This window comes from Prenolepis imparis, unplaced genomic scaffold, assembly GCF_030444845.1.
Source record: "Prenolepis imparis isolate NDT839.2.m4 unplaced genomic scaffold, iyPreImpa1.0 SCAF_14, whole genome shotgun sequence".
NCBI lineage: Eukaryota > Metazoa > Arthropoda > Insecta > Hymenoptera > Formicidae > Prenolepis > Prenolepis imparis.
In genome coordinates this window covers 9,927,519-9,941,130 of record NW_028141172.1, presented here as the reverse complement: position 1 = coordinate 9,941,130, position 13,612 = coordinate 9,927,519, and the positions used below count along the sequence as shown (strand labels likewise).

At 26.6% G+C, this 13,612-nt stretch overlaps 2 protein-coding genes across 2 annotated transcripts in view; both read left to right on the top strand.

Moving 5' to 3' along the window:
- The first annotated feature begins 5,155 nt into the window (after window positions 1-5,155).
- LOC145945006 (leukocyte tyrosine kinase receptor-like) lies at window positions 5,156-6,295 on the top strand. The gene is made up of 2 exons (XM_083053770.1): window positions 5,156-5,678; window positions 5,943-6,295. Exons 1-2 carry the CDS (start codon window positions 5,271-5,273, stop codon window positions 6,285-6,287), a joined length of 753 nt encoding a protein of 250 aa, XP_082909896.1. The 5' UTR covers window positions 5,156-5,270; the 3' UTR covers window positions 6,288-6,295.
- A 3,327-nt stretch (window positions 6,296-9,622) lies between these two features.
- LOC145944999 (proto-oncogene tyrosine-protein kinase ROS-like) overlaps window positions 9,623-13,612 on the top strand; it is a 46,449-nt gene continuing 42,459 nt past the window's right edge. Inside the window, exons 1-3 of the mRNA XM_083053758.1 lie at window positions 9,623-10,258; window positions 11,808-11,958; window positions 12,519-12,600. Coding sequence (XP_082909884.1) covers window positions 10,151-10,258; window positions 11,808-11,958; window positions 12,519-12,600 — 341 coding nt within the window. The 5' untranslated portion in view covers window positions 9,623-10,150. The remainder of the gene's footprint in view (window positions 10,259-11,807; window positions 11,959-12,518; window positions 12,601-13,612) is intronic.

Genomic DNA, 13,612 nt, shown 5'->3' with positions numbered 1-13,612 from the left:
AGCGAACAGAGCTTACTAATGAAGAGGCCATAGCGTGCAAGCGCGCGCGAAGAAGATCGACAGAGAAAGATATATTTTCTATCTCAACTATGGCCGTACAGGTCAAAAAGGTTATTTTGGAAGCAGGGTAATAACCTTAATTAAGCATCACACAGGCCATTTTGCATGTGTGAAATATATGATCAAGAAGGAGAAATGTTTCATAAAGTATCTAAAATCTTTTCTGCTATCATACAAAAAAATTTATTTTATTTCCATTTTATAGATTTTGGACGCTAATATTACTTTGAAATATTTTCACAGAATTTTGTTTTTAATTTTGCTTTTATAGACAATTATTGTATAAATTAACAACAAAATTGCAATAAAAAGCCAATAAAACACGAACAATCTTTCGTTTATGGAATAAAAGTATCGAAGAAACTCAATTAAGAGTTCGATGGTTTCTTTCAAAAAATCTATATTTTTTAAAAAGATAAATTTTATTTGTTTTTCTGCAAAGGTTAAAAAGAACTCAAAAGTTAAAAAAACTTTCAAAAAAAACAAATAAAATTTATGAGAAAATATATTTTTTTCTTTCAAAGAAAGAAATCATAGATTTTCTAGTCACATAGAAATATTCAATGAAAATGTAAAAAAAGAATATATCGTTCAACTTACCTTTTTCGAATAAATACAGATATCATTGATAAAAAAGATCGCCTGAAAGTTGCTTTTACTTCTGTTGCTACGTCTGTCAATCTCAACGTCGCTGGTCTGTAACTAGTATTTTTTACAACTTTCGATCTATATACTCACAAAGCACAAATAAAGTATGTATATTATTGTGTAGAAAAACGCATTGCTACATAAATTATAATCAATATTTTTATTTCAAAAATTGAAAAACCCATTTAGAAATAAAAAAGTGAAAAGAATGAACCTAACACAGGACCTCTATATGTGAGATACGCTTGAGTGTTCTAGATCACAATTATTTTTAGTGAATGATATGATATTAAGTTAGAGAACTGATTGATAGATCTTTAGCATATGAAACTATATTGGTAAAAATTAAAACTTATGATTCATGACGCAAGCGAAATCACTGATAAATTTTCACTTTTCACGTTTTCATTCTAACAAAAAAATTACATGATTGATACCTTTTACATAAGACGATTTTAGAACCATCGCATAAACTTCTAAAACGGCAAATACAATGAGAATTATTTGTGCATCCTGCACATTTTATGTATGTACTTATCATATGTACATTTTGTATACATCTTATGTACATTATATGTATATACATGGCATGTACTTTAATGTATTGCCACAATTATGTGCACATATGTATATACGTGGTATGTACGTTAATGTATATCCAAATGATGTATATACACAGTATATACATGGTATGTATTTTAATGTATTGCCACAATTATATACATATATGTATATACATGGCATGTACGTTAACGTATATCCAAATTATATATATACACAGTATATACATGGCATGTACTTTAATGTATTGCCACAATTATGTACATATATGTATATACATGGCATGTACTTTAATGTATATCCAAATTATGTGCACGAATGTATATACATGGCATGTACTTTAATGTATTGCCACAATTATGTACATATATGTATATACATGGCATGTACTTTAATGTATATCCAAATTATGTGCACGTATGTATATACATGGTATGTACTTTAATGTATTACCACAATTATGTACATAATGTATATACATGGCATGTACTTTAATGTATATCCAAATTATGTGCACGAATGTATATACATGGTATGTACTTTAATGTATTACCACAATTATGTACATATATGTATATACATGGTATGTACTTTAATGTATATCCAAATTATGTATATACATAGTATGTACTTTAAAGTATTGCACCAATTATGTACATATATGTATATACATGGCATGTACTTTAATGCATATACAAATTATGTGCACAAATGTATATACATGGTATGTACTTTAATGTATTGCCACAATTATATACATATATGTATATACATGGCATGTACGTTAACGTATATCCAAATTATATATATACATAGTATATACATGGCATGTACTTTAATGTATTGCCACAATTATGTACATATATGTATATACATGGCATGTACGTTAACGTATATCCAAATTATATATATACATAGTATATACATGGCATGTACTTTAATGTATTGCCACAATTATGTACATATATGTATATACATGGCATGTACGTTAATGTATATCCAAATTATGTATATGAGATGTATATACATAGTACATACAAGATAATTTTTTCATATTATGAAGAAAAAATGCATATACATAGCATATCCGAGGTTATGTGGGCATGCTTTATTGGAGTGTAAAAATTCCTAGATTTATTATGAATAATATAGATATTATTTTTATGTTTTCGATGTAGTAAATTTACTTCTTAATAGTATATGTTTGCATAAATTAATTTATCTTGCAATCCTATTTAGAGAATAAAGCTACTATAGATCGACATGAATAGAATACCTACAAGCAAACACAACTTGCCAATTATTTATTGCATTAATTATACTTCGGGACAATATTTGTAAGCATTTAATTTAAACATATGACCATTAATTAAGAGCATTTAATGATCATTTCCATGTATTAAAAAATCACTTAATGAATTACGGTTTCCTTTAAAGCTTTAAAGAATGGTCTATGATATATGTGAGGCTATATATAATTTTAAATAGGGTATACATTATGCACTTTTTTTACTTTTTTCACGAGGATTGTAAATATAAACATTTTTTAATTTTAAATGTAAAGCAGTGCAATTAAAAAATTAAAACTCTCTGTGAACAGTTTCCACGAATAATTATATTATATTTTCTCTGATTAATATTTATCACAATATAAAATAATAATATCTATTACATTAAAATATAAAATATGTTTGATTAATTTTACTAAAAGTAAAGTAAAATTAATCAAGCATATTTTTCAAATTCTTTCCATACCATATTGTCTCACGATTACCATGATTTTCAAAGTAAATTATAAGAAAATATTCTCTGTGTTGGAATAAGTAACTGTTGGAGTAACACTGATTGTAAGTATCGTCGATCATGCAGTGAGAAATGAATCATAAACGAAGCGCAGCAAATAAAGCATGATCAGATCAGTCTAGTCTGCGAAGTCAGTTACGATTGTGATTGCCACGAGAAAAGACAACGTTGCGCGTCAATTGATTCAAATACTGTCATATAAACGTCACACAACAATATGCACATATAGTGGATCCTAAAAGCATGCGTAGTATATAATATGCATACAAATGTAATCATAATTTTGTATATTTTAGTGAAACAAAAAATATGACAAATATCAACGTGGATAATATTATATGCTTACCCATACGGCACAAAAATACTGCAGCAATGATGATTGCAGAAATATTTCTTTGCAAGATTGCAAGATTGCAGAAATGTTGCAAAATGTTGCTGCAACATTGCTGCAATATTGCAGCAACGGTAAAATGTCCGCTTTCAGCAATATTGCAATACAATATTGCAGCAATATTGCAATGTAATATATATATTATAATGCTTTGTAATGACATAATAATTGGTATTTTTACATTCTAACAATCTATTGTCCTATCTACACCTAATAACACTGAAAAAACAATTTTGTTGACATAACCAAAGTTTGGTAAACCGTTCCAAATAATTTGGTTAATATATATGATTAACCAAATATTTTATTGTTCCAACTAAAATAAAATAAAAAACATTTCAAAAACGTGTATAGTAACTATATATATATATATATATATATGTGTGTGTGTGTGTGTATGTGTGTGTGTGTGTGTGTGTGTGCGCGCGTATGTGTGTGTGTAAGTTGATAATAATTCCTTATTTTAATATTTTATTATTCACAAGCGGTCACCACCCATCCAAGTATTAATCGTGTCAAACGCTGCTTAACCTTCAGTGATCGGACGAGAACTGGTGCTGTTGTTGAAGCTATTTAAGTTGTTTATTATGCCAATTTGAGTATCAATTTTTACAAAACTAATAAACAAGTTTTTACATGTATGACTGTTGGCAATATTTTATAATTTAAAATACTTGTATATAATACGTTTTTTTATGAAGGTATTATAATTTGCACATACATTATATTATACATATATGCAATTAATAAACTGATTTTTTGAAAATATTTTTTTAATAATATTCAAATTTTATATATATATATAATTTTACAATGTTGCTGCAACATCATTATCGCATTATTGCAGCAACGTTCCATATTTATATTTCAATAATGTTGCTGCAATATTGCATTGCAATATGGAAGATTGCAATATTGCTGCAATATTGCTGCAAGGTCCTGTGCCGTATGGGTAAATAGCGGTGAAAGTGACAGAAAATTAATAATTCTATAATTTTCGGATTGCTTATAAATTGTTCGATTATATTTTTATTGATTATCTTTTTACGAAATATTAAAAGAAATTACAACAAAGATATATTATTATTTTCGATAGAATCAAGTGAATACGTGTCGCTTCGTATTTATTTTTGTTATTGGTTCCCATTGAAAAATTATAAAAATTACTATTTACTAGAATATTGTGATTAATCATAAAAAGATATATTAAAATGTAATATTGGAAGACAATAACGCGATTCGCAAACTAGATTCTAAAGAATTCCATCAAGCACATAATAAAGTATCGAGTCAATTAGATCAAATCTGAATCATCCATAGAATAAAAAAAATACAATACTGGTGATTAAAAATTGAGCGCCAACATTCACCAAAGAAAGATATTATTATGTTTAAGATGAGATTATGCGTTTTATTGAAAAGTTTAATGCTGGTGAAAGCAGCTATCGCAATTTTGACAAAGAATCATACCGTTCCGCACAACCTTTTCACGCAGGTAAGAGATTTTTTTCGCTTCATTAAAAAACAATTAAATGTTATTACAAGTAATAGTGCAGTTTATTTGAGTAAAAACGATTTAAAAGAGATAGTAATACAATAATTTTTATTAGACATGCATATGCATTTTATTCTATTTCGTTGAATTACTTGAAATAAAACGAAATATATATATGTTTAATGTTATATGAATTTAAATTATCTTTTTTTTTTAATATAAGTTACATTAATTTTCAACATTTCGCAGGTGTTTAAAGGGAACGTCAAGGATTTAGAAAAACCGAAATCAGAGACATCCGTTGCCATAAAAATGTTGGGAAAGTGTGCTTCCATGGAAGAAAGAAAGAAATTCTTTCAAGAGGCTAGGCTTATGAATCACTTTAGACATGAAAATGTGTTAAGACTGTTAGCTGTCTGCTTAGACGAGGATTTTCCATTACTCGTGTTGGAATTAATGGAAAGTGATCTGCAACAATATTTGAGAGAGTGTCGAATATTCCAACCTTCTGATTTACACGCTTTGCGTCTACACGACTTGCTCGCCATTTGCGAAGATGTTGCGCGAGGCTGTTGTTATTTGGAAGAGCTGCGTTTTGTGCATAGAGATCTCGCGTGCCGAAATTGCTTAGTGTCTGCGAGAGATCGCGAGAATCGTATCGTCAAAATCGGTGATTTCGGACTTGCCAGAGATATTTACAGGGATGACTATTACCGCAAGGTAGATATAATTAATTAAAACAGATAAAACTATTTGGAAGTATTTTTCTATTGTTGCGTCTTTAAAATATTATTGTATATCTTTAAGTCAAATTGAATTTAAGAAAAATGAAGACCATGTATATATTTTTATATATATTTCTCCAATATATATGTATATAATGTATAATGCAAAATATTAGTAAACGTTTTTTGCTTAAGAATACTTATTTAAAAAATTGATAATTAGAATAGAAGATTTAACTTTATTGAAATTATATTTTAGGAAGGAGAAGATCTGCTTCCTGTTCGTTGGATGGCACAGGAATCCCTAGTGAACGGAATATTTACTTCTTATAGCGATGTTTGGTCATTCGGTGTACTAATGTGGGAGATTACATCGTTAGGTGAACAACCTTACTCTACCAGAACTAATTTCGAAGTGATGGATTATGTACGCGCGGGAGGCAGATTGCAGATGCCTCTCAACTGTCCATCCTCGTCATATCAACTAATGCAGCGTTGCTGGAGTGCAGCAAATGACAGACCAAACTTTAAATTTTGTCTGAACAATATTATAGCTTTAAGAAGCCACACAGAAGACGCAATACTGGATCCGACGCATCAATGATTATTATATAGCCGGCAATTAATTAATTGTTTGTATATGTGTATGTTAAGAAGAAACGTTGAGTTTTACATCTATGAGATATTTGAAATTATACTGTCAGTATTATACGTTTATATATATATATATATATATATATATATATATATATATATAACGTATAATAGAAAATAAAACTTTAATCTCCAAATTGATATACTTTTTCTTTATCATTCGGTAAATTCTTTAAAGCTAATTTACGAATAGCAAGTTATATCTTTCTCTTACGTAATAAGATTTCCCTTTGTGACAGATCAGGATGCATCTGCATTCGAGCAGTTATACAACTTCTAGTAAATATATAGTTTATTACGCATCTTTGAAAAATAAATATAAATTATGAAATGACAATGACCAATTCACATACTGATATATATATATATATATACATATATATATATATATATATATATATATATATATGTATATATATATATATATATCAGTATGTGAATTGGTCATTGTCATTTCATAATTTATATTTATTTTTCAAAGATGCGTAATAAACTATATATTTACTAGAAGTTGTATAACTGCTCGAATGCAGATGCATCCTGATCTGTCACAAAGGGAAATCTTATTACGTAAGAGAAAGATATAACTTGCTATTCGTAAATTAGCTTTAAAGAATTTACCGAATGATAAAGAAAAAGTATATCAATTTGGAGATTAAAGTTTTATTTTCTATTATATTAATTCAGTATCATAGCACGAAAATGACAAACGTTTTTTAATTAGGCCAAGTCAATGCTTTATTAGAAAGTGGTAGAGAATTCGGTACTCCGTAAATTCGCTAGTTGCATAGATGTTATCTCAGAGAAGAATCAAATGACTTCTTGAAAAACGATTCCAACTTATCTCATTATGGCATTGCATGTTTATTTAAAACTTTAAATAGGTAAGGCATTTTTTTCTCTATTTTTTCTTTAAGTAAAAACTATTTTTCTTAGTAAATAAATCATGGGAGTAAACAAATCATGGCTTGACTTTCTTCGATTGTTGAAAGAATTTTTGTCTCATTATTCAGTTTTTATATTAGTTTCAAATTAATTAATTAATTTCTTCTAATAAGTAACTCTATCTTAACTTGACTTTCTTTTTCACGAGTGCGTTTGTTATCACTAAAATTTCTATAATGTTTATATTTTAACATATATATAAGATATATATATTTTTATTATCATTTTCTTCATGATCATAAAAATTTTATAAATTCCTGTATTTAAAAACATCTTATGAAATATTTTTTAATGCAAACGAATTTTCTGGATAGCATAATGCTATAAACTTTTGATTTATGACTGATAAAAATATGTACATACATATATAACACATATATATAACATATATATATACCTATATATATATACATTAAGTGATAAATAGTGTATATAAATTCTCACATATAGCAAAAGTGACAGCTTATTGCGCATATTATTCATAGATTGATTAATTGTCCCCAATTCGAAGTTCAACTGCACCAATCTTTCACTTCGATGTTTAGTAGCCGTTGAGCATGCGAATTATTTTAACTTTCTGATTTTCTATATAAATTTCGTTAAATGAAAAATAAATTACCGTGCAAGTTTTAAATAAAAATTAGTAAATTTAAACATATCTTGAGAAATAAAAATGTTTTAGATATTACAAACAATTTATGTAAATGTATCACAAACTTATTAAGTAACAAAAAAAAAATGAAATGAATGAAATCATTAATTTTTTAAATTCTTTCTTTTAAATCTAACAATTATATTATAATAATACATATTGTTTAATAATTTTAATATATCGTCTGAATTAAATTTAATTTTAAGTTTTAATTTGATTACATAACATTGATTTTTGAATGTGTGATGTAAAATTAATAAACTTTATATACATTTTTATTTAATTGAAACTCTCTTTTGTTTTACGTATTATATAGTTTTAATTACACAAATAGTGTATTATCTGCAATATATAACATTCAATTTTCTCCATGAAAAAAATGTTTTATTTGTGTAAAGTATATAAATTAGAGTATACGAGAATACTTTTCTTCGTAACTTCTTGGACCGAAGTTTCAAAGATCCTCCAGAATCCCTAGATTTCCTTGACGAAAACGTTATGGTCATTCTCGTTTGCGTTAACAGTTTTAGTAAAACACATAATGTTTGTAACGTTTCTAACATAACAATTTTCTCTTCTTGTAGATATTTTTATACTCGATCGGCTTTCATACGATTCTCGACTATGACCAATGTTCCATGTAATCTTCACAATGATTTAAATACCACTAATCGAATTGATGTTCCTCCATGTATCTCGATAAATTTTGAGTTTTCTCTTACTTAATAAAACTCTTAGTTGATAAAACTATTTCAAGATCGATTATAATGATTTATATAATCAAGCTATAAAACTATATAGTATATTTTCTTCGATTAAACTCAATGTACAATGTAACGAGTGTAGTATATTCGATTGTATCAAAAACAATAATATAAGCGTAATTAAATTTCGCAATTTTTCAAAATTTTCAAGTAGAAAAGCGATCGAATGAAAAAAAATATATATTATTATTTTACAAAATATTACTATCTTAATATTCTTAATATATTATTATTTTAACATTTAATTAACAAACTAACGTTTCATTAATATTTTTTGACACAAAATCAGCTATTTAAGACGTTTATACGGATTTAATGAACATATCAACGACGCACGAAAATCCATTACCTTAATTATTGATTGTATTGCATAAAAGTATTCAAATGGGATCTGCATTTAAGAACCTACGTTAATCTCTTTAATCATTATTTTAATACGATGTTTGAATTCGCTTGTTCGATAGCAGAACACAAAATTTATTGCAATAAAGTAAGCTAGAAATTTTTGATTATAATGAATTAAATTTATATGTCAAGATCTTTTCTTATTTCAAACCGGATCTTACTTTAAAAATGCGCCTCATATAGGATATACATATATATATATATATATATATATATATATATATATATATATATAGAATATTATTATTCGTGAAAACTGTTGGAATAAGTAACTGTTGGAAGAAACACTGAGTATCATCGATCAAGCTGAGAGAAATGAATCATAAAGAGAGGGCAGCAAATAAAGCATGATAAGATCGGTCTAGTCTGGGGAGTCAGTTACGATTGCGATTGCCACGAAAAAGGACAATGTTGCGCGTTATTTGATTCAAATAATATACTGTCATATAAACATCACACATCAATATGCACAAATAGTGGATTCGAAAAACATGCTTAGTATACAATATGCATAAAAATAGTAATCATAATTTTTTATATTTTTAGTGAAACAAAAAATATGACAAATATCAACGTGGATAATATTTGATGCTAGAATAGTGGTGAAAGTGACAGAAAACCTATAATTCTATAATTTTCGGATTGGTTATAAATTGTTCGTTTACATTTTTATTGATTATCTTTTTACGAAATATTAAAAGAAATTACAACAAAAATATATTATTATCTTCGATACAATCAAGTGAATACGTGTTGCTTCGTGCTGTTATTGGTTCCCATCGAAAAATTATAAAAATTACTATTTACTAAAAATTCCTTCATATGATCTAAGATATATATATTGTGATTGATTATAAAAAGATATATTAAAATGTAATATTGGAAGACAGTAACGCGATTCGCAAACTAGATTCTAAAGAATTCATCGAGCTCATAATAAAGTATCGAGTCGATTAGATCAAATCTGAATAATCCATAGAATAAAAAGAAAAAGAATACTGGTGACTAAAAATTGATCGCCAACATTCACCGAAGGAAGAGATTATTATGTTTAAGATGAGATTATGCGTTTTATTGAAAAGTTTTATGATGGTGAAAGCAGCTATCGCCATTTTGACAAAGAATCATACCGTCCCGGACAATCTTTTTACGCAAGTAAGAAATTTTTTTGTTTATTAAAAAACAATTAAATGTTATTACAAGTAATTGTGCAGTTTATTTGAGTAACTCAAACTCACACATGTGTAATATAATATAATATTACAAATTGTATAATAAAATAAAACTACACATGAAACTAAAAAGTACGATGCAATGAGAAAGGATGTATAAAGCTTGAAAATTTTATTTTGTTTATAAATGGATGTATAATATAGTACAAAGTTAAACTTCATTAAGACGAAATATTAAAATTTGACTGTATTATGTTTGTGTTTCTATTGCTATTTTTAAGAATAATAATTATTAATATTAACGAGATGTTCTGTTAATTTTTCACTATTTTGATACATACATACATACATAAACACACACACACACACACACACACACACACACACACACACACACACATATATATATATATATGACACTTGAATTGTGTTTCATGTGATTTCTCATCAATTTGTAATAAAAACTAATTTACTTTATTAAATAATTATAATTATTTAATGATATAATAAGACTTGTAAATTAATTCTTATATAACTAAATTAATTCAAAGTGTCAGCGTCATTTTGATGTATCAAGGATAGTTGCATTTGTCCTATATACATATAAAGAAATGTCGACTATATTGGTATAATAAAATTCAAATTGTATTAATTAACTTTATAAGGCCAATAGTTAAATAAACAATATACGTAACAGCAATAACCAGCTACCCGCGTTTAAATTTATTGATGTATGTATATAATATTCGTAGTATATCCATTTATATAGCCATATATATTCTCATATATCGTAGCAATGTCAATCGAAAGTTTTTGGTATCGGGTTTTCCAGAATTTGTTTGGATTAAAAGATATAACCATAATCAAAAAGAATTTCGACAAGATTTTAAGTACAAAAATTTATATCATTTTTATAATCACACACATACACATAAAAGAGAATATTTTAAACATTTTTATTCTTGAAATACAAACGTTATTATTGAAATTTTAAACATAACTGACGGATTATTAAAAAGTAACCTCGTTTATTTTGAAAAGTTAAAACTAACGATTGCAAAAAAACTAATCATTAGCTATAACTATCAGCAAAATAGCTTCAGGAATCGAAAAGAGTAACATTTTCATATATCATTTATTAAAAAAAAAACGATTATTAATTCTTATTAAATAATCCTTATTCTGCCTATTCTGCGTGACATTCTTTTTAATATAAGAATAATGTTTGATATTTCGCAAGAAAATATGTTGAAAAATAATAGGAATAAATATTTTTAAAATGAAATTACATAATATTTAACACATTATAAATGAGAAATGGAATTATAAATAAAAATATCAAGGTAATATTATTAAAAACAAAAAATGTTATGTTCATTTTAGTTATTTCGACATATATATGTTATTTTTTATCAAAATCTTATTTATATATATTTTTATATATACGACTATTTTATTTATCATTAAAGATACCGTGGAATTTCTGGCCTAGTTGCCTTACTTATTTTTTTTATATGTTATATTTTATTCAGGATATTCCAGTGCCCAAAAACAACAATCATCTCATTTTACAAAATCTCCAGCCGGATCAGAATTATTCTGAGAGCGTGACTATAAGAAATGAAGTCGATGAAGTCGATGAAGTTACATTTGCAAATATGTCCATGAACCCAGAATCTTTTGGTAAGATGCAATGAATATATAGAACGTTAATAAAAAATTTACAAAAAATTTAAAAGTTGTAAGTATAATGTAAATTTAAGAGAGTAAAAATTAAATTTAAAAAAATATCAAACTATTTTCTAATAACAAAGATAATATAAAATTTATTTTCGAAAAGAGAGAAGAAAATGTATAAACTGTATGTAAAATAAAGCAGAATTTAGATAACACCATCAATTTCATTATTTTTTTGTTTGTTTTAAATCTGTCGCAAATAATATACTACTGACTTGTGAAGAAATAGGAAATTTTAGAAAAGGGTTTGGCACTTTATTGGAAGGTTTTTCGATTATAACTTAGCAATTACTTTTCTAACATAAGTCTTGAAACACATACACACATACACAGAGGTTTTATGTTATTTCATTATTTTAAAAACTTACGGTGTTAATTTTGTAACATATGTTTATTTTTCTCTTTTTTCTTTATTTTCATTGCACGTTATATTATTATTTTTTTTTTTTAATTTACCGAGATAATCAACTTAAACATATTAATATGTACAATCTTAAAATCTCTAGGAATAATTCCGAGCGAGCCAAGAGCATTCGTAGAGTTCAATGGATTTCTAAATGAAAAATTCAACATTTCTGTGACATTCAGGTGAAGAATCAAAGTTTACAGTCTATATCCTTTTTTTCTCTAAAATTTAACATAGACATATAAAAATATTGATTCTGTTAAAAATTTATTAAATATGAAAAGGCTAAATTTTATCTTACAGGTGGAATCAACCTAAACATGAAAACAAAGTGATACAAGGATATTCAGTGCAATGTTGGTTCATCGAGAACCTAAACAAAAATTCAAATCTTTGACGACAAAACTATTTTAACTACAATGGAATGCACAGAACATAATCTAAAACCTAATACAACGTACTATTATCGAGTACGAGCGCATACTAAAGCTGGTGCTGGTCCTTATACGGATTTAATGAACGTATCAACGACGCACGAAAATCCGATACCTCAATTATTGATTACAGTGAATAATACCATTGCAATATGGGATCTGGATTCAAGAACCTACGTCAATCTCTTTACTTTTAATATCAATATTATTGCAGTAGAAGTGACTTATTCTGTAGCAGAACATAAAATTTATTGGATCCAGGAGACCAATAATGAGTATGGGTCTATACAAGATTTAATGATATGGGATATGAATAAAAATAATATTACGAAAATAACTAGATTAAAAAAATATGCAAACTCTCTCTGCATCGATTGGATAGGAAGAAATCTATATTGGATGGAATATGACATCTCATTGTCAGCGAAATCCAGGAAATCCACCATTATAAAGCTGGACTTAACAATGTGGCAAAATGGCATAGTCAAATATGATAAGATCTTGAGCAGAGAGAAAAGGCTTGCTTATTTAACTACACAGCCATCTATAGGGTACGCTACCTTTTATTCACTAAAAAAATTAACACTTATGTGTCTTTCAGTTAAGAATTTATAGTATTTTCTAATTTTGCTGTAATATACTATGATTTTGTAATAAAGATATAAAGAATCATAAAATCATAAATTATCATAAAATTGTAATAACTTAAGCTTATTATTTTTTTAACTTCACGTTTAAAATTATGTTTTATAATAGACAT

Coding starts and splice junctions, on each gene's coding strand:
- LOC145945006 (XM_083053770.1), top strand. CDS start 5,271: ATGTTGGGAAAGTGTGCTTCCATGGAAGAAAGAAAGAAATTCTTTCAA. Junction 5,679..5,942: donor GGGATGACTATTACCGCAAG/GTAGATATAATT, acceptor ATTATATTTTAG/GAAGGAGAAGATCTGCTTCC.